The 24,492-nt window shown below is 50.9% G+C and overlaps 1 protein-coding gene across 2 annotated transcripts in view; it reads left to right on the top strand.

Moving 5' to 3' along the window:
• NOX5 (NADPH oxidase 5) overlaps positions 1-21,757 on the top strand; it is a 32,580-nt gene extending 10,823 nt beyond the window's left edge. Inside the window, exons 6-17 of one of the 2 annotated variants that reach the window (XM_046010400.1) lie at positions 1,063-1,216; positions 1,452-1,630; positions 2,624-2,806; positions 4,434-4,566; positions 6,461-6,603; positions 8,419-8,610; positions 10,226-10,270; positions 10,590-10,714; positions 10,994-11,078; positions 11,774-11,873; positions 17,893-18,059; positions 19,036-21,757. In XM_046010400.1, the coding sequence (XP_045866356.1) occupies positions 1,063-1,216; positions 1,452-1,630; positions 2,624-2,806; positions 4,434-4,566; positions 6,461-6,603; positions 8,419-8,610; positions 10,226-10,270; positions 10,590-10,714; positions 10,994-11,078; positions 11,774-11,873; positions 17,893-18,059; positions 19,036-19,167 (1,638 nt within the window). In that variant the 3' untranslated portion in view covers positions 19,168-21,757. The remainder of the gene's footprint in view (positions 1-1,062; positions 1,217-1,451; positions 1,631-2,623; positions 2,807-4,433; positions 4,567-6,460; positions 6,604-8,418; positions 8,611-10,225; positions 10,271-10,589; positions 10,715-10,993; positions 11,079-11,773; positions 11,874-17,892; positions 18,060-19,035) is intronic. The other variant, XM_046010401.1, reaches the window with a different exon arrangement.
• The last annotated feature ends 2,735 nt before the right edge of the window (positions 21,758-24,492 follow it).

Below are 24,492 nucleotides of genomic sequence, written 5' to 3' on the forward strand. Positions count from 1 at the left end.
ACCCACACGTGGAGTCCTGGAGTGCCAGGGCAGGAGGGCTCCTCAGAAGCCAACTGGATCAATCAATAGTCATTGGACACTGGGACCCAGAGAGGGGCAGTGACTTGTCCATAGTCACACAGCCTGTAAAACACAGCCAGCATTTTTGTGCACTTACCATGTACAATCAGGGTGCTAGGCCTTCTCCTTTCGATGTTCACAACAACCTAGGTGGCCCCAGGGCAGGTGGACAGCAGATAGAGAACGAAAAACCCTTCCACTGACCCAATACCTGCTCATTTAACTATAATTATATGCATGCCCTATTATCATTAGCCGTTAGACTTACAGAACACAATAAGGCAAGGGTCATCTTAACGATCAGGAGCGTACATCTTTAGTTCAGATACTCTTCTTGATAATGTCAGTGTCTTAGGTGGGTTTTATTTTTATCCTCGGAACTGGCCACATACCAAGAGTCGGAGATCCATGACTCATCTGCTTGGTCACTCGCATTAGTAACCCTGCTTTCCGTCCGTACTTTCTCCGCAGGGAATCTTGTCTTTCCTGTGAGAGATAGTTTAACTTGGTCAAAACCAGACAACATCATCTCAAGTCCCTATATCTGGGCACATGTATATTGAAAGCAAATGAGCAGGAAGGGAACCCTGGTCTCAAGCCCCTTTGGAGAACCCGGTCTTCCTCCAGGACACCTTGAGGACTAGACATAACGCGTGCCTGTCTGACACACAGACTAAATGAGGGCACCGTGTCGACGCGGGTATTAAATGTTAGCAAAAGCTTCTGTGCTTCTCGTGTGTTTAGGTGAAAGTAATACCAGCAGCCATTCTGTAACATTTGCTCTCCCTGCCCTGATTCCGGAGACCGTGCTTTGGACATCTCAGCTGCGGACCTAGGGGAGCAGCGAAGGCTTGGGGGCAGGGGAGATGGGGAAGGCCTTCCCCACCCACCAGCCTGCTCAGGAGGCACAGCCAGCTCAGAGGGAGGCGGGGAGATGGCTCTAGGGAAGGGAGAATGGGGCGGAGGGAGAGCCAGGCGGGGGCTCTCTGCTGCTCTGTCCAGGTGCTGCTGCTGAGGCGGTGCCTGACGTGGCTGCGGGCTACCTGGCTGGCTCAGGTCCTGCCGCTGGACCGGAACATCCAGTTCCACCAGCTCATGGGCTATGTGGTGGTCGTGCTCTCCCTGGTGCACACTGTGGCCCATGTTGTTAACTTCGGTGAGTGGCCTGGGGCTGGGGGAGAGGACGTGGGTGCGCCTGTCCCCAGCCCCCAGCCCAGGACATGGGGCTCAGACCCTGTGTGTCCTGCAGGCCCAGTGGGTGGGGAAGGGGTGTCCTGTACCAGCCAGTGGTTTGGATGGAAGTCTCTACCTATGTGGGTGTCTGATGGGGCAGGGTGGGTTCCCAAAAAGAAAGGTAGAAAGGGAAGAGATTGTCTTGTGCTCCTCTCCAGCGCTTCAGGCTCAGTCCGAGGACAGCCCCTTCCGGTTCTGGGAACTGCTGCTCACCACCAGGCCTGGCATCGGCTGGGTCTATGGCTCGGCCTCCCCAACCGGTGTGGCTCTGCTGCTGCTGCTGGTCCTCATGTTTGCCTGCTCCAGCTCCTGCATCCGGAGGAGTGGCCACTTTGAGGTGTCCAGCCCTTCCCCTTGGCTCTCCCCAGCTGGGCTCCCCTCTTCGTTCCATGCCATGTCCCCTCGCATTTACTCCAGAGCCCAGGCAGTGCCCAGGCTGGTCTGCACATTATGTGCATGTGCTCTGGGGTCTGTCACTGGGCTGTAGTATATGTCTGCCAAGTGGAAGATATTTGGCTCTGGAAGATTCTGCCTTTTTACCAGCCTGCCCGAATTGGATTAGACCAGGCTCAGGGAGAGGAAGGAGCACAGGCTTGCTCAGCTTCCTCATCTATAAAGTGGACCTATAATTCTCTATCTATGAAGTTATTTTAGGAATTAAATGAGATGACATATGGGAAGCCCCTACTATTCACGGGGTACACAGATGCTCCCAACATGTTAGTTCCATTTTCATTCCCCTTTGTGTAGTGTCCTCAAGATGCAGGAGGTCACAAATTTGGTTTGGAGCCCTCTGGACTGATCTGGTCACATCAGATGGACACATACAGAGCCCCAGCAGCAATCCTTTGACGTGGGACTCCGCATCCTCATATGGCCAATGAGGAGTCTGACACTCAGACAAGTAATCTCGCAGCCCACAATAGCAGGCGTTCAAACTCAGGGCTCCGGTTCTTTCTTCTCCACACCCAGAAAATTACTTTCTTTTCTTCCCCCTGAAAATGGGTCAGTCTCATGGGGACATTGATGCTGATAAGCGCTTTGAGGGCACTCCACTCTGGCCAGGCTATCCCTAGGCAGATGTTTCAGATATTTGCTGCGAGCGCTAGGAGCCCTTATATTAAGATCCCTGGGCCAAGTCCCCAGAACAAAGAAACCCCAAAGCTTCCCATCCCCAGCCTCCTACCCAGCCCTGTCTCCAGGAGAGGGTGTATATGACCAAGGCTCTGGGTCTGTCCTGGCTTTGAGGTTGGCTCTGAGCTCTGGGGCTGTTCCACCCCAGGTCTTGAGCTCTGGAAGCTTACCACCCCCTCCCTCCTCACCCTCACAGGTGTTCTACTGGACCCATCTGTCTTACCTCCCCATGTGGATTCTGCTCATTTTGCATGGACCCAACTTCTGGAAGTGGCTGCTGGTCCCTGGCATCTTGTTCTTCCTGGAGAAGATCATCGGGCTAGCAGTATCCCGCATGAGAGCCTTCTGCATTGTGGAAGTCAATCTCCTTCCCTCCAAGGTGCGAAGGGGAGTTGCAGGTGTAGGGCGCAGCAGCTGGATACCCTGTTAGACTCGCAAGGAGATAGGGACCAGCGTAGCTACAGCCTCTGCCCAGTAGAGGAGACGAGCAAAGTCTGGGATCCAGTCTGGCCTTCAAGAGTGACACCTGAGGCAGAGGAACGACAGGTAGTCAGGACACTGCTCCAGACCAGCTCACGAAGCATATTAAGAGCCTGCAAGTTGCCAGGCCCCGTGTGAGGTAGCAGAGACAAAACGATGGCTCGGGTACTGTCCTGCTTGACCTCTACGTTACAGGGTAGGGCTGTGCTGGTGAGAGTAGAATGTCAGGATGTGGGAAACTATCCTTGAGCCATCTGAGAAGGCTCCAGGAGGAGGAAGGAGTTGCCACATCAGGGTTCTGAGAGACGAGCAAGAGTTTGCTGCACAGACATGGAAGGGTACTCCTGGAGAAGGAACAGCACCAGCAAAGGCACCAGGTTGGGGTATACTGGGTATACCCACTGGGTATACTGGGTATACTGTCCTTGGGGACTGTGAGTAATGTAATTTGGCACAGCTGGAGCCAAGATGCCAGGAAGAAGGGGTGGGCGGGGCCTGGTGGGCCAGGAGGCTCCACATCCTGCAGGCAACAGGGAACCCCTGAGCAGGCTGGTAGGGAGGGGGCAGGCAGTCGTATTAGGTTGGGTCTTTATTCCAGCCAGATTTCTGCAGTTGCTCTGTGGGAGATGAGATGGCTTGGCGAGGACTTTTGGGAGGTTATTGCACATACGCAGATGAGAGCTCATGAGAGCCTTCACCTTAAATGGGGGCTGTGGGGTGGGGGTGGGGCGGCCTATCACAGAAAAGCCCAAGAGGTCAAGAGGTCGGGTGCATTCGGGGGGTGGGAGAAAGGAAGGAGCCCAGGACCTCTCCCAGGTGTCTGAATGACCAGGCCATTTGTGGGGAAAGGGAAGGCAGTTCCAGGTGGGCTCACTTCCAGGCACTTGAGTGTGAGGTGGTGGTGGAGAGTGAGGGGTTTTATATCAAGGCTCTGGCCTCAGACAGTGTGATGAGATTTGCATCCCATAGTTTCCTCGCTGATGGGCTTGTGCAAGCTCCTTAGCCATTCTGAGCCTTGGCTTCCCATCTATAAAGTGGAGAAAGAATGACATCCGTGTCCGAGAATGGCCATGAGGACCAGAGATCACGCTTTCCCTGCTTCAGTGAGTGCTCAGTGAGCCAAAGCTGTGGTCCAGGAGGGTGTCATTCTCCCAGAGGAGATGCCCATGAGTGTCTGGAATCCCAGCCAAATGCTACAGAAGTTCCTAGCAAAGGGCTAGAGCTGTCAGGGGGGTACAGAGAAGAGAAGGGGCCACTAAGAGCCGTGTTTATACCCTAAGAAGTGGGATGAAGCCATGAGCCTCACTTCAGACACATCTCAGCTTTCCTACTCTCTGATCACAGCCTGCCCCCAGCCTGGCAGAGGGGTGCAGGGTGAGCCCCACTCACAGGCACGGGAGGGTCTCGCGTCCAGGTCCGCCTAGGTAGTGGTGGAGGAGGATGGCCTGGCCTTTGCCCTCTTGCCCAGGGGGCCCCCTGGCAGCTTTGGGCCCGCACGGATGACCCTGACCTTCTTCTCTCCCCAGGTCACCCATCTCCTCATTGAGAGGCCCCCTCTCTTCCACTACAGGCCAGGCGACTACTTGTACCTGAACGTCCCCAGCATCGCACGCTACGAGTGGCATCCTTTCACCATCAGCAGTGCTCCAGAGCAGAAAGGTATGGGGTTCTGCAGGGCGTCAGGCGCAGGCTGGGAACCAGGAACACGGGAGTGAACAAGACCAGAGACCCCCAGTCCTGCCTTCCAAAAGCTCCCTCCAAAACCAGGAAGCAGACGCCCAAACACTTACTGACTGGGGAGGTCAGGGCTGGACGAGCTGCCGTGAAGATCTCACGAGGGCCAGTCATCTTCCCCCGTCCCTGTGCAGCCTCAGGGCAGCAGAATCCCTCGAATCCTTCTTCCCCATCCCTGGACCACTCCCATTTCTCTCTGGCTCCCCAGCACCCACAGAACTGCTCAGCTCACCCTTCCTCCGCCCAGTGGACCTCTGGCCCCCAGCCATGTGTGTGCCTGCTTCCAGTCCTGGGCTGTCACCAGAGCCAGCTCCTAGACCTCTGCCCTCTTCCTCGGCCAGAGATCGGCCTTTCTGCCTTAAGTGGCACCTCTGGCAGGGAACGCCTTGCATGACCTATGACAGCGAGACCCTTGCTCAATTCCAGGAAGGGTAAAGGGTGCTGGTTGCCTGTTTTCTCTGGCCCATCCATATTAAAAGCTTTAGTCCTACTCAGGATGCCTCCCAGGGAAACCTAGTGCCCAGAGTTCAGGGTGCAGCCCCAAGTCAAGTGTTCCCCACGTGAGACTGCCCACCACCTGCCCTGAGTGGTGGCTCACACGTACCACGAGGCAGAGGTGGGGGTGCAGGCAGGAGAGAGAAGGTTGTTTTCTTCCAAGCTTTCTTTCCTGTTCTGTTTCTCAAGAAGATGCCTGCTCTCAGACACTATAGAAATATGTACAGAAGAAAATTTAAATTCCTCAAATAATTCCATCCAAAGAAAGCCATTGTCAGCTTTTTGGTGATCTGTCTAAATGTTTCTTTCCTTTTTTTTTTTTTTTAAGATTTTATTTACTTGAGAGAGAGAGCACAAGCAGGGGGAGAACGGCAGGCAGAGGGAAAGGAAGAAGCAGGTTCTCTGCTGAGCAGGGAGCCCGACGCGGGGCTCGATCCCAGGAACCCCGTATCATGACCTGAGCCGAAGGCAGATGCTTAACCGACTGAGCCACCCAGGTGGCCCTGTATTACCATTTCTATGTGGCTCTGTTGGTGCAGAGAGAATTTTGCCTACATGGATCGCATTGTTCACACTGTTTTGCAGTCCACTTTTCCTCCATGCACAGAATGTCTTTGAAGGTCTTTGCATATCCGTTCTTTTAAAACAAGCGCTTTCCTCTGTGGCTGCGTGGTATTCCAGCATAGTGATACTAGTATAATTATAAGGACTGTGTGTACTATACAAAGGCGTCATTGATCAGACCCCTTCTCCAAGGGCTTTCTTCAGGGTTTCAGCTTGGAATCTGCCATCTCCTGGGCCCCAAGAAGCCTCGCTCTAATGTTGTGGATTCTCTCTTGTGCCCTTCAGCAGAGGAGAAGCTTCCCCACACTGCCTTCTACCAGTCATCCACTCTGCAGAGCACCTGAATAAGCCCCTGTTCCGTCCCAGGCACTGGGCACAATGAAAGCCACTGGTCCCACCACAGCCTGAACAGCTCCATGTGCGGAGCCATTGATGGGCCCCTGGTTGAATGTGGGAGGGAGTGGTCCTTGCCATGGGGAGACCCTGGCATGATAGAGGAGGCAGGGCCCGCACCTCCAGGGAGCTCCCCTATCTTGGCAGAGGAGACTGAACCCTTGCTTTGTAGGCTTACTCCATGGTTCTCATGCTGGAGAGATCAGATTTCCAAGTCCCGGGGCTGTGACTCTGGTTGGGACCCAAGGAAGGACATTCCATCTGGGACTTGAGCAGTTAATGCCCAGCTCCAGTCCCTGTGGTGGGACACGTCTGCTCCCTGCTGGAGGAGCCAGTGCTGAGCCCCCCTCCCTCCCCCCTTGCTCAGACACCATCTGGCTACACGTCCGGTCTGAAGGCCAATGGACAAACAGGCTATATGAATCGTTCAAGATGTCGTGCCCCATGGACTGTGGCTCCGGACAGCTGTCAAGGAGTCTGAGGAGGAGAAGGAGCCAGAGGGGCCCCCAGGTAGGTGGCTTTGGGGGAGGAAGGGTCCACCGTGGAGACAAACCCCGCAGGGACCATGTTGCTATCTTCTTGGCTGGTGAGCATCCATCACCGGGCAGCTGCTGTATATACCCGCTGAACAACCACACGGGGTGAACCAGCTGTGAACTAAATATGTGATCCAAGAGCCCGATGTTCTCCACCAGGACCCCAGGTCCTCCCCAGGCCTCCTTCAGAAGTTGGGGGACAATGGAAAGGGAGAGGAAATTGAGATCAGAGAAACCCGCTTCCATGTCTCTGCCCCAGCACGTTCTAACTATACGGCCTTGCACACCCTTTGGCCTCACCAAGCTTTAGCGTATTCATCAACGAACTGGAGGAGGCCCCCATCCTTGGCCTCCCTTGATCACACGATTCTTTTAAAGGACCGAGGATGGAATGGATGCAGGTAAAGTACTGAGCTGACAGGACAGCAGGGTCCCCATGGACCCCCCATCGTCCCCATCAGCAGCGGCAGTGGCGCCATGGTTACCTTCTGAGCCCTGATGAAACTCACAAAGCCGGCAAGTTGCCAGCGCCTGGAATGAATGCAGGCTCTGGGAGGTTTTGGAGGAATACAGCGAGATCACAGTAAGAACAGACAAAGGAGGCTGAAGGTGTCTGGACACAAAGCCAGCAGACAATACCACTCAGCTGGGAGATGTGTTAATACGGGGATACCCTGCCCAGGGTCAAAGGAAAAGAAGTCCCAGGCCTGGTTCAGCTCTGCCATGCCCTTGTGGAATTTAAAGTCCAGGCAAGAAAACAAGGCGGAATCCTGCCAGTCCAGACCAGAGGCAGGCATCCCTCTAGAAAGTTGCAAAGCTTTGGGAAATGAAGGGGTAGGTAGAAACAAGCAGGACATTCTCTGGACAGAGGAAGCTGGCTTTCCAAACCAGGTGACTCCTCCACCCCAGGAATCAGTGGATAGATTCATTAAAGGCTGTGTTTCTTTGGACCTCAGGCACCACCACTGAAGAATACGTTGGCACAATCTTTCTGGCACGTGGTCTGGCCATAAGTATCAGCCTCTTAAATATGTGGACCCACTGGCCCCGCATTTCCATTTTTAGGACTAGTTAATTGGAGAGTTGCACGGGAAGTGCGTTAATCACCGTTTTCATTCATTCATTGAGCAAATATTTATTGAGCACAGCACCTACGGTTTTCTAAGGACTATTCTAGGTGCTGAGGATCTGTCAGTAAGCAAAACTGACACAGTCCCTGCTTACCTCCTGGCAGGAGAGACAGACAATAAACAAACAAAATACATGCATAATGTATCAAGTGAAAAAAAATGCTATGAAGAAAAATAAATCGAGGGAGAGGGATAGAGACGGGAAAGGTACTATTTTATATACGGCGGTTGTTAACAAAAATGAGAAAATGGGAATACTCGAAATGCCCAACAATAGGGGTGTAGCTAAATAAATTACTGGTCACCCTTTTCAGGGAATAGTAAGTCCCTTAAAAAGGATTATGTAACTGCATATGCATTAGCATGGAAAACTAGTCAAGATGTACGAAGTGGAAAAGGCAGGTTAGAAAGCGGTATGTTTCGTTTATGCAAGAGTGTGTACATGCGACTGTGCGCGCGTGTGTGTGTGTGTGTGTGTGTCTGTGTAAGTCAAAGTCTGAAAGGACCTAGAAAAATGTTTGGAGGAGCTATTCCGCTTGATCCAGGGTACTTTTTCACTTTATTCTTGCACATACTATAAGATGGGAATCTCTACAAACTAGCAGGTATTGATTTCATGATTTAAATAACAAAGCGGTTTCCACTTTGAAACCAAACAGAGCTTGCCCAGCCAGCCCGTGCATTCGGGAACCTCGGCACAGGGAGCAGTGGCCTTCAGCAGGGACGTCACCGTGGAGCTGACCTCCTACAGGCCCAAGGGAACTCCACAGCAGGGAGACCGAGGCCTGGTAGGCACGGGGACCGAGGAAGGGGCTCCAGCCCAGCGGGGAGCCCCAGCCCATCTGGGCCCAGTAAGGCTGCGGAAGCTGGGGCTGGAGGCGGGAAGCTGGGATGTTTTTCTCCCAGGGGTGGTGAGTCCTTGGAACTCGGGAGAGAGGTCCTTAAGGGCAAGCCACACACACGAAACGCACAGGACATGGTGTTCCCATAACCAGGCATTGGCGCACCCCCTTCAGAACTTTTGCCAGTCACTCCCCACTGAGAATCTTTCCAACCTAGCATCTCTCTTTACTCCCCAACAACACTTTCAACTTCATCGTATCTAAAAGCCTGCTTGAGATGGCTGCTTTAATGGCAAACTAGTAGCCTGTGCCATCATTGGCAGATAACTCTAGAAGTAAAATCAGTAAAAACCCATGTGACTTCATTCTTGCCCGATGTTCCCCCTGCTCCTGCTCCAAGCCTGAAGCTGAACTCCACTCCTCCTCTTTCTCTCTTGGACTCTCTCTCATATTCCTTCTCTTTTTCACTTTGTAAAATTAAAAAAAAAAAAAAAAAGGTGGGACTGGTGAGTGTTGCATGTCAAAGATTGCGAACCATGATGTAGGCTTTCTCCTTGCAATTGGGAGTCTTGAAGGACAGTAGCATTTGTCCAGAGCACCTCTGACACCCGTAGTTCAAGTCTGACACCATGGGGGATGCAGCATGCAGGGGACCCCACACAAAGAAGCAATGTGCTGTCATGGGATGAGCCCTGGACAGTCAGCGGGAGACCCAACTCTACCCTGAGCTCTTTGGGAACTGCAGCAGGTCATCCCCACACTCTGAGACTGCATTCCTCCTCGGTGAAATGAGGATTTTCTCTGGATGATTATGAAGGTTGCTCCTAACTCTGCCTTCCAGCACCAGACAAAGAACTATCCAGGCTCCTGAGGCCTGTTTGGGGTGGAGGGAGTCTGCTTCCTTCACCTTTTGGAAGGAAATCCCCTAACGTCCCAGATCCAGTCTGCTGTGTGCTCAGGCCTGGAGCAGTCAGGCAGAGCAGACAGAGGAGGCCTGCTCCCTGCGCTCAGTGGCTCCCATCACAGGCCCAGAAAAGGGTCCCAAGGGCAGGGTGGAGCTGTGAGCCAGGCCAGCCCAGGCTTTTCTGGCTGGTGCATCTGGATAGAGCTTCAAGGGGCAGCAGCTGCTTCAAGTGAACTGGACTCTGAAGGCTGCACGGGAATTTGCCTGCTGGGGAAGAGGAGAGGGTGTTCTAGGTCAAGGGAAGAGAATGTTCAAAGCCATGGGTGTATCAGAGACACCAAAGTTATAACAGTGGCTGGAGACTGGGGGTGAGTGAGTCCAGGCACTCCCAAGGCTGTCTTGTATTGGACCACAAGAGCCCATCGTTAGATTTTCGGGAGCTTTAAGAGCCAGTCATGAGACACAGATATTACATCAGAAGCCACAATGGCAGCATTTATACCAGAAATCTCCAGACACTACCGATCAGTGGTTTGGTGATGTTTTCTTTTTTCGGAAGAGTCAGTTTACCAGCACATCACTGACATTCTCCCTTAGAAGGGCTCCCTGGAATGCCTGGGGCAGAAAACAACAGTTCCCTTTTTGTAAAGTTCAGACCAACAAGGGCTGGGTTGCCTCTGAGAATTGCCTGATCCGCCCACAGCTCTCTGCTCCCTGCAGGTCTCTGAGATGTTCTCTGAGAACCACCTGCTTTGTAACATCAAGGTAAGAGGGTCCAGTGGGTGGATGTGCCCCCTGCTGCAACCAAAGGAAAAGAAGCCCCAGGTACCCCAGTTCTCCAAGTCCCCAGGCATCCAGAGAAGGGGACCAAATCCACTCCTTCACAGGCACTGGGTTCCATTCTCACCAGCTCTGCCTTGTCACATCCCAGGGCTCTCCCAGATTTGTGCTCTGAGCACTACAGTGGGGGCCACTTAGGTCCAGGTGACTGCCTGCATATAATGGGGGGGGGGTGCTGAAGCCTTGGGTTCCAGCTCTCCAGGCACCCAGCCCTCTCTTTCCTGCAATGCCCTCCCGTTCACAGTGCTACATCAGCGGCCCATACGGAACCCCCACCCGCAGGATCTTTGCCTCTGAGCATGCAGTACTCATCGGGGCGGGCATCGGCATCACCCCCTTTGCCTCTATCCTGCAGAGCATCATGTACCGGTGGGTGGACAGGCTGCAACCCCTGCCTGCCTCCTGGGGCAGAGTCCCAAGAAGCACCTCACTTCTTCCCTCCCCCTTGCTCCTCCCTTCTCTCCTTTCACCCTGTTTTCTCTTTCCTCCCCTGTCCCTCCTCTCTCTCTCTTTTGGCTCTCAATCCTCCCTTTCCTCATAGGGTGGGCCCTGCCACCTCACCCTTTTCCCCCATCCCCTGTATTGTTCTTTGGTCTGAGAAGTCTCATATCCGCCCCAAGTTCAAAATCACTCATTGCCTCTCCTCAGGCACCAGAAGAGGAAGTATATTTGCCCCAGCTGCCAGCACTCCTGGATGGATAGCATCCAGGATGAGTACATGAAGCTCCGCAAGGTAAGCACTGCCTCCTCCAAGAAGACCTCTGGACCCTCTCCCCTGGAAACCTCCCTGACCAGAGCAAGCTCTCCTGTGTGGATGCAGGGGAGGGACAGATGACTCTTCTGCTTGGAATGGCTGGTCCCTGTGCTTCCCTCAACACCCCATGTTCTCCTCGTGCCTCCCATGTGTCCAGGCCTCCACCCATCCCCTCTGAGAGGCATTCTGGGCCCTAAAGGTGGAGTTCCACTAAAGACCTTGGAACCTAAAAGTCAGGCAGCTGGGATCCAGTTATAACCTTGACGTGTGCTAGCCATCACCTGGTGGTAGTTTTAAAAATGAAAATGTTTGCCTTTTGAAAATGCATTATTTCCTACAGGCCACTTAAAAGAGCTTGTTGGGGGGGAGTAATTAAGTAATGTCCTGCCTTCTTCCTAAGCTTAATATTTCAGCACACTACTTGCTATTAACAAGAGGTTATTATAGAAAATCCTGACCTGCCAGTCAGGGACTTGGGTCCTGATTCCATGCTGCTCTGTGACCTGGGCAAGGTTCCTACCCCTGCAAGCCTCCGTTTTCCCCTCCACTAAATGGGGATGATAGCATGTGCCCTGATCTCACAGGGGTGGTCATCTAGGCGCTGGGGATCACAGATGTGAGCATGCCCTGAACGAGGCAGGGCCGACCCTGAACAGAAGGGCCCCTCTCCCCAGGTGGACTTCATCTGGATCAACCGAGACCAGCGGTCTTTTGAGTGGTTTGTGAGCCTGCTGACCAAGCTGGAGATGGACCAGGCTGAGATGACCCAAGAGGGTAGGAGAGGGACAGGGCCTGAGGAGGATGGCAGCAGGGTGGGGGTTCGGGCTCGGGGTGGGGGGTGGGGGTTTAAGACAGTGTTTAAATTATTCTATTTCTATCAAAAATGTGGGGGAGAGAGGAATGGTTTTTCTTCCACCACTAAAATATAACATTTACAAAACCAAAAAAAGAGGAGAAAAAGTTATTCATAATCCTATCCAGCTATGCAAACTATTCCAGGCATTTTAAAGGATCTCCTGATTTTTTTTCTTATTTACATTTACAAAAATATATATCCTTTTTTTCTAATTTCCCTCTTTTGTGGCATTTCTTTTAATTCACGGTGAGCACTTGAAAATTTATTTTTTTGAGATTCTCTATTTATTTATTTGACAGAGAGAGACCGTGAGGGAGGGGATATAAGCAGGGGAAGTGGGAGAGGGAGAGAAAGAAGCAGGCTTCTGGCTGAGCAGGGAGCCCGACGCAGGGCTCGATCACAGGACCCTGGGTTCATGTCCTGAGCCGAAGGCAGACGTTTAACAACGAAGCCACCCAGGTGCCCCACTGGATGAAAATTTAGATTCCTGGGCCTCATCCCAGACTTCCAAATCAGGATCTCTGAGAGCAGGGCCCAGGAATGTACATCTTACTATTATTATTATTATTATTCATTTGAGAAAGAGAGAGAGAGAGAGAGAGAGCAGGGTGCAGAGGGAGAGGGAGAAGCAGACTCCCTGCTGAGCAAGAAGGCCAACACAGAACTCAACCCCAGGCCCCTGGGACCATGACCTGAGCCAAAGGCAGCTGCTGAACTGACTGAGCCACCCAGACAGCCCTCCCCAGGAATGTACATCAGATGACTCTTATTTACACTTACTTTTTTTTTTTTTAGCTTTTTTTAGGGATAATTTACATACGATAACATTCACCAGTACAAGTTTACAGTAAATACAATGACATTACAACATGTATGTACAACTGTGTAACCACCACCACAATCAAAACATGGAGCATTTCTATCACCGTGCCCCCAAAGTTTGCTCATCCTCCTTTGCATCAATGCCCTGTCCCCTTTTTTTGTATAATTTTTTATTTTTTATAAAAATGTAATGTATTTTTATCCCCAGGGGTACAGGTCTGTGAATCGCCAGGTTTACACACTTCACAGCACTCACCATAGCACATACCCTCCCCAATGTCCATAACCCCACTCCCCCTCTCCCAACCTCCCTCCCCCCAGCAACCCTCAGTTTGTTTTGTGAAATTAAGTGTCACTTATGGTTTGTCTCCCTCCCAATCCCATCTTGTTTCATTTATTCTTCTCCTACCCCCTAACCTCCCCATGGTGCATCTCCACGTCCTCATATCAGGGAGATCATATGATAGTTGTCTTTCTCCGATTGACTTATTTCACTAAGCATGATACCCTCTAGTTCCATCCACATCGTCGCAATTGGCAAGAGTTCATTTCTTTTGATGGCTGCATAGTATTCCATTGTGTATATATACCACATCTTCTTTATCCATTCATCTGTTGATGGACATCTAGATTCTTTCCATAGTTTGGATATTGTAGACATTGCTGCTATAAACATTCGGGTGCATGTGCCCCTTCGGATCACGTTTGCATCTTTAGGGTAAATACCCAGTAGTGCAATTGCTGGGTCATAGGGTAGTTCTATTTTCAACTTATTGAGGAACCTCCATGTGCCCTGTCCCCTTTTGCAGCTCCCCGCAACATCTAATCTGCTTTTGATCACTATAGTTTTGCCTTTTTTAGAATTTCCAGTAAGTGGAATCATATGACAGTCACAGTTTTCTAACTTCTTTCACTTAACTTAATATCTTTGAGACTTACCCATGTTGCTGCAGGTATTAGAAAATAGTTAATTCCTTTGCTGTTTTGTGGATATACCACAATCTGCTTTGCCATTCACTTGTGAATAGATGTTAGAGTTATTTCCACTTTCTGGCCATTCAGAATAAAGCTGCTCTGCATATGTGCACACAAGTCTTTGTGTGGACGTATTTGCTGGGTAGTGTGGTATGTGTTAAGTTTAATTTTATAAGACACTGCCAAACCAGTTTTCCAATTTCTGTGTTTCCATCAGCAGAGGATGAGAGTTCCAGTAGTTTTTCAACCTTGCCAACACTTGATCTTGGCAGTGTCTTTCATTTTAGCCATTCTAGTGGGTATGTAACAGTATCTCAGTGTGCTCTTAATTTGCATTTCCCTAACAACTAATGACAAAGATAGAAATGCTCCCTCAGACTCCCCGCTCAGCATGGAGGCTGACACAGGGCTCGATGTCACGACCCTGAGATCACAACCTGAGCTGAAACCAAGAGTTGGAGCTCAACTGACTGAACCGTGCAGGTGCCCCTCCAACATCAATTTTTAATGTACATAATCTGCCAGAAGAGATGAACAGGTGAAGAGGGTAGGTAGTGACTGGGGCTGAATGCTCAGTATTTTTCCTGATGAGATGGCCATCCATAAGTGTAGAGAATGGTCTAAGGTATGGGTTAAACAGCTTAGCATGTACGAGTTATTTTCCTGTTTGGTCCCTTCTTTCATAATTTCATCAAAAATAAATCTTGTGAATGTCCTCCTCCAGCCCCACAATCTTCCCCTCCCTGCCCCCAAGTGTTGCTGCCTGCACTTTGTGCTAAGCCAAGGTTTAGTCTGTACGATAGCGTGTTTCTCTGGGTTCGTCATAGTCTGCACAGGACATCTTCATGGAATACTGAGGTTTTGTACTATGTTTTAAAGTGAATCTGTTAGAATCGTTGTGTTTTACTTACAGAATAATTAATATGAGGAGGGATATTTTTAGGTATGTTTCTAACTTGAGAGAATTGGGGGGGGTGGTATTATGCTGGTTGAGTTCAGTGGAACCAGATCTTGTTTGGCTGTTTAATTATCCTAAGGCTGCCATGAGTGAATTAAAATTCCATGATAAATAGTTTATAAGTTCAAGTAATCAAACATAGGTTTTTTTTATAAGAAACATTCAAACAGATGTAATTTAGAATAACAGACGTTCAAAGCCCTAGAGTGCAAGTCAACATGTTTGACACAGAATTGGTAAACTCTAGAATGTCGCAATAAAGCTCTTCGCCTTTTCTTGTAAATAACAATTATAGCAAATATTTATAGAGCTTCAAATTCATTCTAAATGCTTTTATGTATATTAATTTATTAGAAACTCAATTTTATGAGGACAAGCTGGGGGGAAGTTTAGATTTCATTTAAATTTCCTGGTTACGGGTATGTAAATATTTGCTATTTGCTTCTTCCTAATCTGTGTAAACAAAGGATAACAGCAAACCTGGTGCTTTGTAGTCTCAAAGCCACTTGAGTCAACAACTTTATGACCTCAAATTTCTTCCAGGGTTTTTCATTAACTACAACAGAAACCCGTGACTTCTGATTTCAACTCTAATTATTTACCGAGGTTTGAGTTCAAGAATCTGTGGCTTATTGCTTTTAATTTCTACAGCTTCAGCTTCAAATATTCTGTTTGAGTTTGAATCTTTATTCTATCCCATAGTAACTCTCAAAACTTGGGGACATTATTTAACTGCTTTGCTTTGATTTCCTTGTATGAAAAACATGGATGGAACTAGTACCCACCTCACAGGGTTGTCATGAGGAGTCAACGAGATCATCTGTGCAGCACATGGAACTGGAGCTTAATAACTGCTCAGTAAAGTAAGCAGCAGCAGAAGTAATTGTAATAGTAGCAGTAGTAGCAACAGTAGCAGTGGTAGCAATAGGAGTAGCAGTAGGAGTAGTAGCAATAGTAGCAGCAGCAATAGTAGTTGTAGCAGTAACTGTAGTAGCAGTAGTAGCAATCGTAGTAGCAGCAGCTGTAGTAGCAATGGTAGTAGTAATAATAGTAGTAGTGGCAGTACTAGCAATAGTAGTAGCAGTAGTAATATAAGTAGTAATGGTAGTAGTAGCAGTAGTAGCAGTAGTGGCAATAGTAATAGCTGTAGTAGCTATAGTAGTAGTAGCTGTAGTAGTAATAGTCATAGTAGAGTAGCTATAGTAGAAATAGCAATAGTAGCATTAGCAGCAGTAGTAGTAATAATCGTAGTAGCAATAGTTGTAGTAACAATAGTAGCAGCAGCAGTCATAACAGTAGTTGTAGTAGCACTAGTAGTAATGGTGGTAGTAGGTGTAGTAGCAATAGTCATAGTAGCAGTAGCCATAGTCGTCATAGTAGCTATAGTAGCAATAGCATTAGCATTAGTAGCATCAGTAGTAATAGTAGCAGTAGCAGTAGTAGTAATTAAAATCATAGTAGCGATAGCTGTAGAGCAATGGTAGTAGTAGCAGTATTTAGTAGTAGTAGTACTGAAGTAGTAGTAGTATCAGCAGTATTTAATGTAGTAGTAGTAGTAGTATTTAATTAAGTAGTAGTGGTATTTAATGGCTCTACAATGAATGATACATCAGTGGTCCACCATGCTCCTGCTACTGGACAATGTGTTTGTTCTGATTCTCCATTATCATATATAAAGCTGCAATTAATATATTTGTGTACATAGTTTATTTCCTTCTTTTGGATGATTCGTTTAAGAGAGTGTCCCAGAGATGGATAACTATCTCAAACACAACAGTTCTCGCAGGGGTGGAAACCATGTCGGGTCATTCTCCAGAGCTCTTACCACAGTGTCATTCTCACTGGCCCCCTCTCTGGGGGTTAAGGACTCTGAGGGAGGGGAAGAAGGGTCAGGGCTTTCTCAAGTTAAGTGCTATGTGAAACAAAATATATTCTCCCTCCTAGGGCCATGTGCATTTTAACAGTGACTGAGACCTCAAGCCAAAGAAAGAGGGAGCTAATAGCAACATAAGAAACAATAGAGAGCCAACCGGGATGGCAGGGATCCTTTAGTCTTAGGAGAGGAGAAGGATGGAGTGATCAACAGCTCATAGCCCCAGCGTCCTAGATCAGACTCCATCATCTCTGGCTTGGACCAATGCGCAAGTGGAGGATGGTATCACCAGCCTCTTCCCTGTCGTGGCCCACGTGGAAAATGATACATTAGTCTGCCAGATCAGGGAAAATGGAGGAAACTGCTTGAGCACAGAGGTGCCTACCAGGGAGCTCAAATTGCCCTGTGAGCCGAAGGGATCAAGATCTTAGCAAACCCGTCCCACTACAGGTGTCCCACTGTGTCCAGGCCTGTGTCCAGGCAGAGCCAGGCCAGCCTCTGCCCTGTCCCTCCTGCCCTCTGGCTCCCCTTCTGGGATGTTGTTCTCATCCTGCCACACCCCACTCTGATACCCACTACCTGCCCCCCATTTGCCAGCTGGGCATTCAAGGCCCTTTCCCTTCCAGCCTCAGTGCACATCCAGTCTCCTCTCTCCCATCTCCTGTTGCTCCCGTTCAAGGATCCTGTGTTCTAGGTGGGCAGTCATGTCACTCCCCACAAACACCACATCTCTTCCAGCCTCTCACTCTTGGCTCATCTGTCCCCCCTCCTCAGGATGCCCTCCTTTCCCACATCCCACCCTAGCTTTGAATCGTGCCCCTCTTCCAAGACCTGTCCCAATCCCCACGGTCCCAGAAAGTCCCTGGTCTGCTGCAGCCATTCTCTGTAGCTCGGTACCCTTTGCTACCTGACCCCCTCATTCAACCCTTGACCCTTTGGTCTCAGCTTTTCAGCTGTGCCTGGACTGTGTCCTCAACCAAATGGAACAGACACCACGAGGTGTGACAGGGCATGAGTTTCGGAGCCCAAGGACTGCCATGCTCCCCTGGAATGCGTTTCCCCTTCGAGTCCTGAGGTGGCTGTGGGGTGCAGGCCAGACCGTGGATACAGTCACTGTGTGCGCCTGGCTCAGAGCAGGCCCTGCTCCAGCAGCGGGCCGGCTTTCCTTCTAATGCACTGGTGGACCGAAGGTGTGAGCCCGGAGCCCTCATGGTCTCGCTCCAAGCCCCGGGGCCAGGGGCTGACATCGTGCCTGGTCCCCATTTCGGGCATGAGCCCCTCAGTGCCGCCTTTGCTTCCCACCACCCAGACCCCTTCCTGGAGCTGCACATGTATATGACCTCTGCACTGGGCAAGAATGACATGAAGGCCATTGGCCTGCAGATGGCCCTCGACCTCCTGGCCAAGAAGGAGAAGAAGGACTCCATCACGGGCCTCCAGACACGCACCCAGCCCGGGCGGCCCGACTGGAGCAAGGTAAAGGCCAGCGACAGCCCCGTTGGCCTGCAGGAACCACTGGGGCTGGGAGACTGGAAACTAGCAGCTGGGGACCGAGCACGAGGCCAGAGGCTAGGGTCCAACCAAGATAACTGGTAGCACGACTGGATCTCTTTGTTCCATCATTGGGCTCAGTTTCCCCATCTGTTCCGTGAAGAAGTTAGCCAGTTTGACCTCCTAGGCCTCCCCCAGCTCTGACTCCCTGGGAACCGGGGTCAGAAGTCCTGAGTAGACGGGGTCTTGGGGAGGCACCAAGTCCTGTCCCTCTCAGTACAAATGGAAATACTGAGGCCCAAAGGAACAAAAGTTTGCAGTCTTTATTTTGTTTCTTAAATTGGTTTTTAGATTCTCTTCCCCTCTGAATACTTGCCAGTCAGAGGGTCGTTTGTGTTAGGTGCCAGAAGTTCCTGCTTTTCAATCCATGGGCGACGATCATGCCCAGAGAGTGAGGGAAGGGGACACCACCGGTGCTTGGGCACCAAGGAGGGCTTTTGGCAATGGCCTCCGTAAGCAGAATTTGGGGAGGGAAAGGGTCTTCACTGGGGGAACGGTCGGAGTTGAGGAAAGAGACATTTCAGTGGAGGCACGTGACCGGGGGAGGACTAGCGGGATGTCCGGGCAGTCAGGATTCAGTGTGCCCACGGGGCCTTGTCACTGTCCCCCAACAGCACAGTCTCCCTGCAGATGTGCTCCGGGAATAGAGGGCCTGGGTCTTCTGGTCCAGCCCCTTCCTGGGGTCTGGGTCGGGTTAGGGGTAGAGTAAGTGGCCCCCCAAAAGAATGCATGTTGGACCCCGCGCTCTGAAGCCATGCAGCTGTGTCTTGGAGCTCCTCATGGGGATGGAGGGACATCGCTGCCGAACCATTATGTTGTAAGCCCCAGCTGGGTGTGTCCCTGAGCAGGTCCACAGGCTCACTCCCCTCCCTCTGCTCTCTCCTACCCCGTGTGGGCTCAGGTGTTCCAGAAGGTGGCTGCTGAGAAGAAGGGCAAGGTGCAGGTCTTCTTCTGTGGCTCCCCAGCCCTGGCCAAGGTGCTCAAGGGCCACTGTGAGCAGTTCGGCTTCAAATTCTTCCAGGAGAACTTTTAGCCTCATCTCTCCCAGTTCTGCCCAACCCACACTGCCAGCCAGCTTGACCACATTGCTCCCATGCCCCACAGAGACCTGCCTCAGAGGACCCACCTTGTCCCATTCCACCCCCAGAGCAGGAGTGCCCAGGGGCAGATGGACTTCCTTCAAGACCCTGGGAAAAGTGCGGTGCATTCTGGGACTGCTGAGAAAATGACCAGGCCAGAGGCCAGAGGCTCCAGAAGGAGGTGCAGAGGCGGCTTCCCAGGCCACTGCCCCTCCGCAAGTCCTCTGAGGGAGGCTTCCCCTACAACGGTGGTCCCACACCTGCTTAATCACCACAATCATTCGGGATTTTATCCCGACATTTTCTTATGAAAATTTTCAAACATAAAGATAACTAAAAGAATTGTACAGTGGATAGTTACCCAGTTGCTGGATTCCTCTGTTAGCGTTTTGCTATATTTGCTTTTCTGCATATTTTCCATCTATCCCTCTCTCTATCCATCAGTGCCTCTTGTTTTTCTGATGCATTTTAGAGCATGTTTTGTCACTCCCTGCAGTGGAGAAGTTAATTAAGAGGGTGTCCTGATTTAGGGCTAGGATATGCATTGGGAATGCGCCTAAGTCATTTGGAAAGTTGGCAGAGCAGAGTCCGTTTAGCATAGGACTTCTCTGTCTCTCTGTCTGTCTGTCTGTCTCTCTCTCTCTCTCTCTGTTCACCTAGAATTTTGTATCATGCAGGCGGTGGGAGCAGGTAGAGGAACTTGAATACAGATTCTAAAATCCATTAAGGGTCCACGTATTTGACTTAGATCACACGAGTCCTAAGGCTTTCTCGCAAGACATACTCCAGGTAGCCACTGGAGGGCGCTGCGGAATCAGAGATCTTGAAGGTTTTGCTTGCTGGGAGGGAGACGGGTTCCTGAGCGTCTGTGAATCCAAGACCCGCCAGAGCGAACTGTGCCCCACCCTGAAGCTCTGCCTCTAGGCAACACCTCGAGGCACAGACGTGGGTGGATCTGTGAAGTCAAGAGAATTCGTTTTCCGGATCAGAGTTCCTCTAGCTGCCGTTCCCTAACAGCCCCTCACAGATGCACATACAGACCCTCTCCCTACCACGCCCCCCTCCCATCCCTCCCTCCCTGGGACCCACTGTCCAGGTTCTGGGGCTTCCCAAGTTTCCATCTGTAAGGTCAGCATAGGCCTGGCTGAGCATAGGTCCAGGCTCTGGACCTATGGACCTTCTATCATTGGAGATGGCAGGATCAAATGTGGGGTCTGTCCATCTGGATGTTGCCTGCATGTCCAGATGGGGGCCCTCCCACCATCAACAAGAAACAAACGCATCCCCTATGGCTGGCTGACTTTCCTCCTTAGACATTTGTGGGTCTAAGAGGGCTAAGGAGGGCACACAGAAAAGGAACAGAAGGAACACAGGCTAACTACAGATAAAAGGTGGATTGTGTGAGTGTGAGCTCCCCACGCTGTCAGCTCCCCACGGCCAGGCCTGCAGCCCCAGAATGCAGGACAGAGGGAGCGGCAGGAGGCCTACCCCGCATGTCGACTCCCACAAGGCACAGGTCCTACTTAACTGGAATGGTCCTTGGGAAGGAAAGGTCCTCTGCACATAGCTGTCATTTTAATCTGGGAAACTAAGGCTGAACTCGAGCCCACTGAAGGAATCCCTTGGCCAGACTCCACGAGGCTGCTCTGCTCTGAGGACAGCTCTGATAGAGACAGCAGGTGCTCCTGAAGCCCTGAGTCAGGCCCACCCAGACCGACAAGACAAGAGCCCACAAGCGTTCTTGGGAGGGGAGGGTGACAACCAGTGGCAATGATGTGAGGTGTCACAGCCTGGCAGAGGCAAGATTAGGGAGGGATTAGAGACAAGACTGGCGCTGGGCGAATACCTTGGAGACGTGTGGAGAAAGGACCTTTGCTCTCTGAAATCAGGGCACTGGCTGCCAAGTTTGCCTCTGTCCCAGTCAGCTGTGTGACCTTGGGTCTGCCCTGGGACCTCTCTGAGCTGTCGCTTCCTCACCTGTAGGAGGAACAGATTAAGGATGAATATTTTAAAGTGCTGGTATATGCATAATCCTTCCTTAAGAGATATGCAAAAAATATATGTTTCTCATCTGTTTGCTTTGGGGAGTGGGAATGGTGGGACAGGGAAAGGATATTGTTTGAGGGTTGTTTTGTGGGGTTTTTTTTCTTTTTATCTTCTACCCCTCTGTAAAATTTGAAGTTTTTAATGATAAATGGCTGTAGATTTTATAGGTTTTTTTTTAAAAAGGATGTTAAGTAAAAGGAAAAAGAAAAAAACCTCACAAAGCCCAAAATAAACGACGCGTGTGTGTAGAGCAAGGGAAAAATTGGTAGAAATGTGTTGGAAGACAGGAAACACACAAAACGTTCCCAGTGGTCAACGGTGGAGAAGGTAAAGGAGGACTTTCACATGTTCCTTCTATTTTGCACATTCATGTATTACCTTGTAATGTTTCACCTTATGGTACAGGCTCTTCAGGAATTGCTTGTGTGATTCTTTTCCCTCCTAATCTATGCCCTTAGGTTAAGACCTATATAATTTTGTGTTTGTTTGTTTTTTCAAGAAAAAGCAAAATAGAGAGATTTGAAGTACCATTAATATTAATACTGATGAGCTCCCAAATGAAAAGTGTCTGGGACGCGGCTGGGCAGTGGGACTGGCCTCTCCAGCTGGGGGCGCTGCTGGGTCTCTGCTGAAAAGGGAGGCAGCTGCGTGCGGGGATTCAGTAAAGCTGGTCTGCACAGACTGCAGGGGCCCTGGGCACGCAGGAAAAGCTCCCTGCACGAGGCTGGGCGCAGCAACAGCCCAGGCTCACAGGCCAGATGCCGGGGGCTGGTGCGCGGGGGGCTGGGAGGCTGGGGGTCGGGGAGCCAGGGGGAGGGCGGCACCGTTTCTGCTAAACAAACACTCATCGTAACCAGCCTTCTGACAGATTGATGCATCTTTTTATGATCTGTCTTTACAATATGATGACTCTCTCCTTTTAAAAATAAGATTAATTCAGACAAGACATTTATTTTACGGGGAAATCCATCCCAAGGGGGAAAATACTCAAGCTGACTGGCGGAGATGGCTAGAAGGAGATTTGACTCTGCAGCTTCCAGCTTCCCAACCCGAGCCGTGTGGAATCCGCCCCAAGCGGACTCCCTGCTCCCGCCCATGGACCAATGGGGGCATCTTGAATCATCCCACTTGGGTGAGTGTAGCTTGCTGGAGAAAACAAAATAAAGAAAAATAGGTAGTGAGTTTCTGTGTGGCAGGCGAGAAAAGGGTACATTTTTGCTGAAGAAGTTCTGAGATGCACGCAAATGAGGAGGGATATGAGTTTTGTATATAAATTAAGCTTGTCTTTAAATGCCTCTGAAGAGCGTTCAGGAGACATGAATGATTCCTCTCTATGTCTCTGGGACTGGAAAAATGCTATCACCTGGCAGGCGCTTGGCCGTGTGTCATGAATGTTTCTGCGGCCGTGGTCCCTGTTTCAGCTGTGGCACTGCTAGGTAGCATCGCCTCTTCTATGTCCCCCATCCTTCACCCCCAGCCACTCACTGAGCCCAGTCCATTCTACCGGTTTCTCACACCCATCCCCTCCCCCACTGGCCCTGCCCAGGTTCAGTCCTCCAACGGCCTTTTGCCTGGACTCTTGCAGCAGCCTCCTGGCTGGTCTCCCTGCCTCCAGCCTCTCCCAGCCACTCCACCCATCTCCCCCCTCTCAACTGTTGTAGATCTAATCACACATCTTTCTGTTGGACAACTGTCCTTTTGCTTAATCCAAGTCCTGTAACAGGCACACGGGCCTCTCCCATAAGCTAGATCTGCAGCCCTGTTATCACTGGCCCTTCCCGACCTCTTGCGTCTTGCCAATGGCCATCTCCCTCTCTGTGCTCTGAAAATACCATGTAGCAGAAGTCCTCCCAGACAGACCACCTTCACGCCTTGGCTTCTGTAGAGCCCAACATGCAGAGCACCCTTCCCCACCTTCAGACTGAAGTTCCAGAACATTTCCTCCCCAGCCCATCTGTGAAGCCGGCCTGGCCTGGTCCCTCTCGTCACAGAATGAACAACCTCCTCTGTACGATGGCTCAGGACCTACTTCCGCTCCGGCATCTTCCGCAGGTACTTACCTATTTACCAGCCTGGCGACCCCTCGAGGGCAGGAACAGAGTCTGTCTGTCTGTCTTTCAGCACCTGGTATGTAGCAGGTGATCAGTGAAGGCATTGGTAAGCTGACAGGACCCCCTCGCACCCCCATCTCTCCTTCCTTTCCCTGCCCTAGTTCCCGCTCCCCCTCGAGGCTGGGAAAACCCTGACATCCTTGCAGGCAGGCAGGATCTCTCTCGTGAGTAGAGCCAGCCTCCGCCACCTCCCCTACCTGCCATGCTGGCTCTCCTCCCGTGGGCGGAGGTCAGGTGCAATAGAGGCGTCCTAGAGGCAGAGAGGCCCATGTGTCCAGCCCCTCCATGAGACACGGAGGTGGGGCTCGTGGTCCCCTGCACCTGTGACCCCTCCCTCCTCTTCTTCCTCTTTTCTTTCTGTAACTCAAAAGAGATGAATGACTTAGAAAGAGCAAATGAATCAGAAATAGGATGAGCAAAAAAAAAAAAATGAGGGTAATTTTGCCAAGTTATTATTCAAAGGCGCTCTTGGGGACCCAGAGCGGGAGCAGCCCCATCAATCACCCCCCAGAGCCACACAGGCCAGTGGGAGGAGTGGCCTCGCTGTCTGCAGCAGGATCTGTGTGAGGGAGCAAGTGCCTGAGCGAGCAGCCAGGCCAGGAGCCTGGGGCCCTCTGCCAGCCATCACAGGGGGAGGAAGGGAGGCCAGAGGGATACTGAAAGGGGTCAGCCAACCATAAGACCCAGGACAAGGTCCACTGGCCTGCTTTTCTCAGCAGAGACCAGAGCCCCGCAGGCTGCACTGTGGAGGCAGCTCTGGCGAAAGTACCCGTAGGGCAGAGAGGAGAGTTGGGGGATGGGGGACAAGACTCTGGCCCGGGGCCTGCTCTCCTTGGTGGCTCCACCCAGGTCTTTGCTACTCTGGAGGGGACAGCCACTGCCTCCTCCCACCGGAAGCGGGGGCCTACGTCCCTCTTATCCCTGCATCCCAGGGCTAGGACTGATGAATGCTCCTTGAGGGAGTGAATGAATGAATGAGAAAATTATTACAGCCCATTGTTTGCTTCTCTTTGTAATTCTTATTATTTTGCCATGATTTTTAGCCATAGGTTATCTCTGCATATTAAACTGTCATTATGATCTACTTGGGGGCAAAACCTAAATCTGATTTCTCTCTATGCG

This window comes from Meles meles, chromosome 6 (assembly GCF_922984935.1).
Source record: "Meles meles chromosome 6, mMelMel3.1 paternal haplotype, whole genome shotgun sequence".
NCBI classification, from domain to species: domain Eukaryota; kingdom Metazoa; phylum Chordata; class Mammalia; order Carnivora; family Mustelidae; genus Meles; species Meles meles.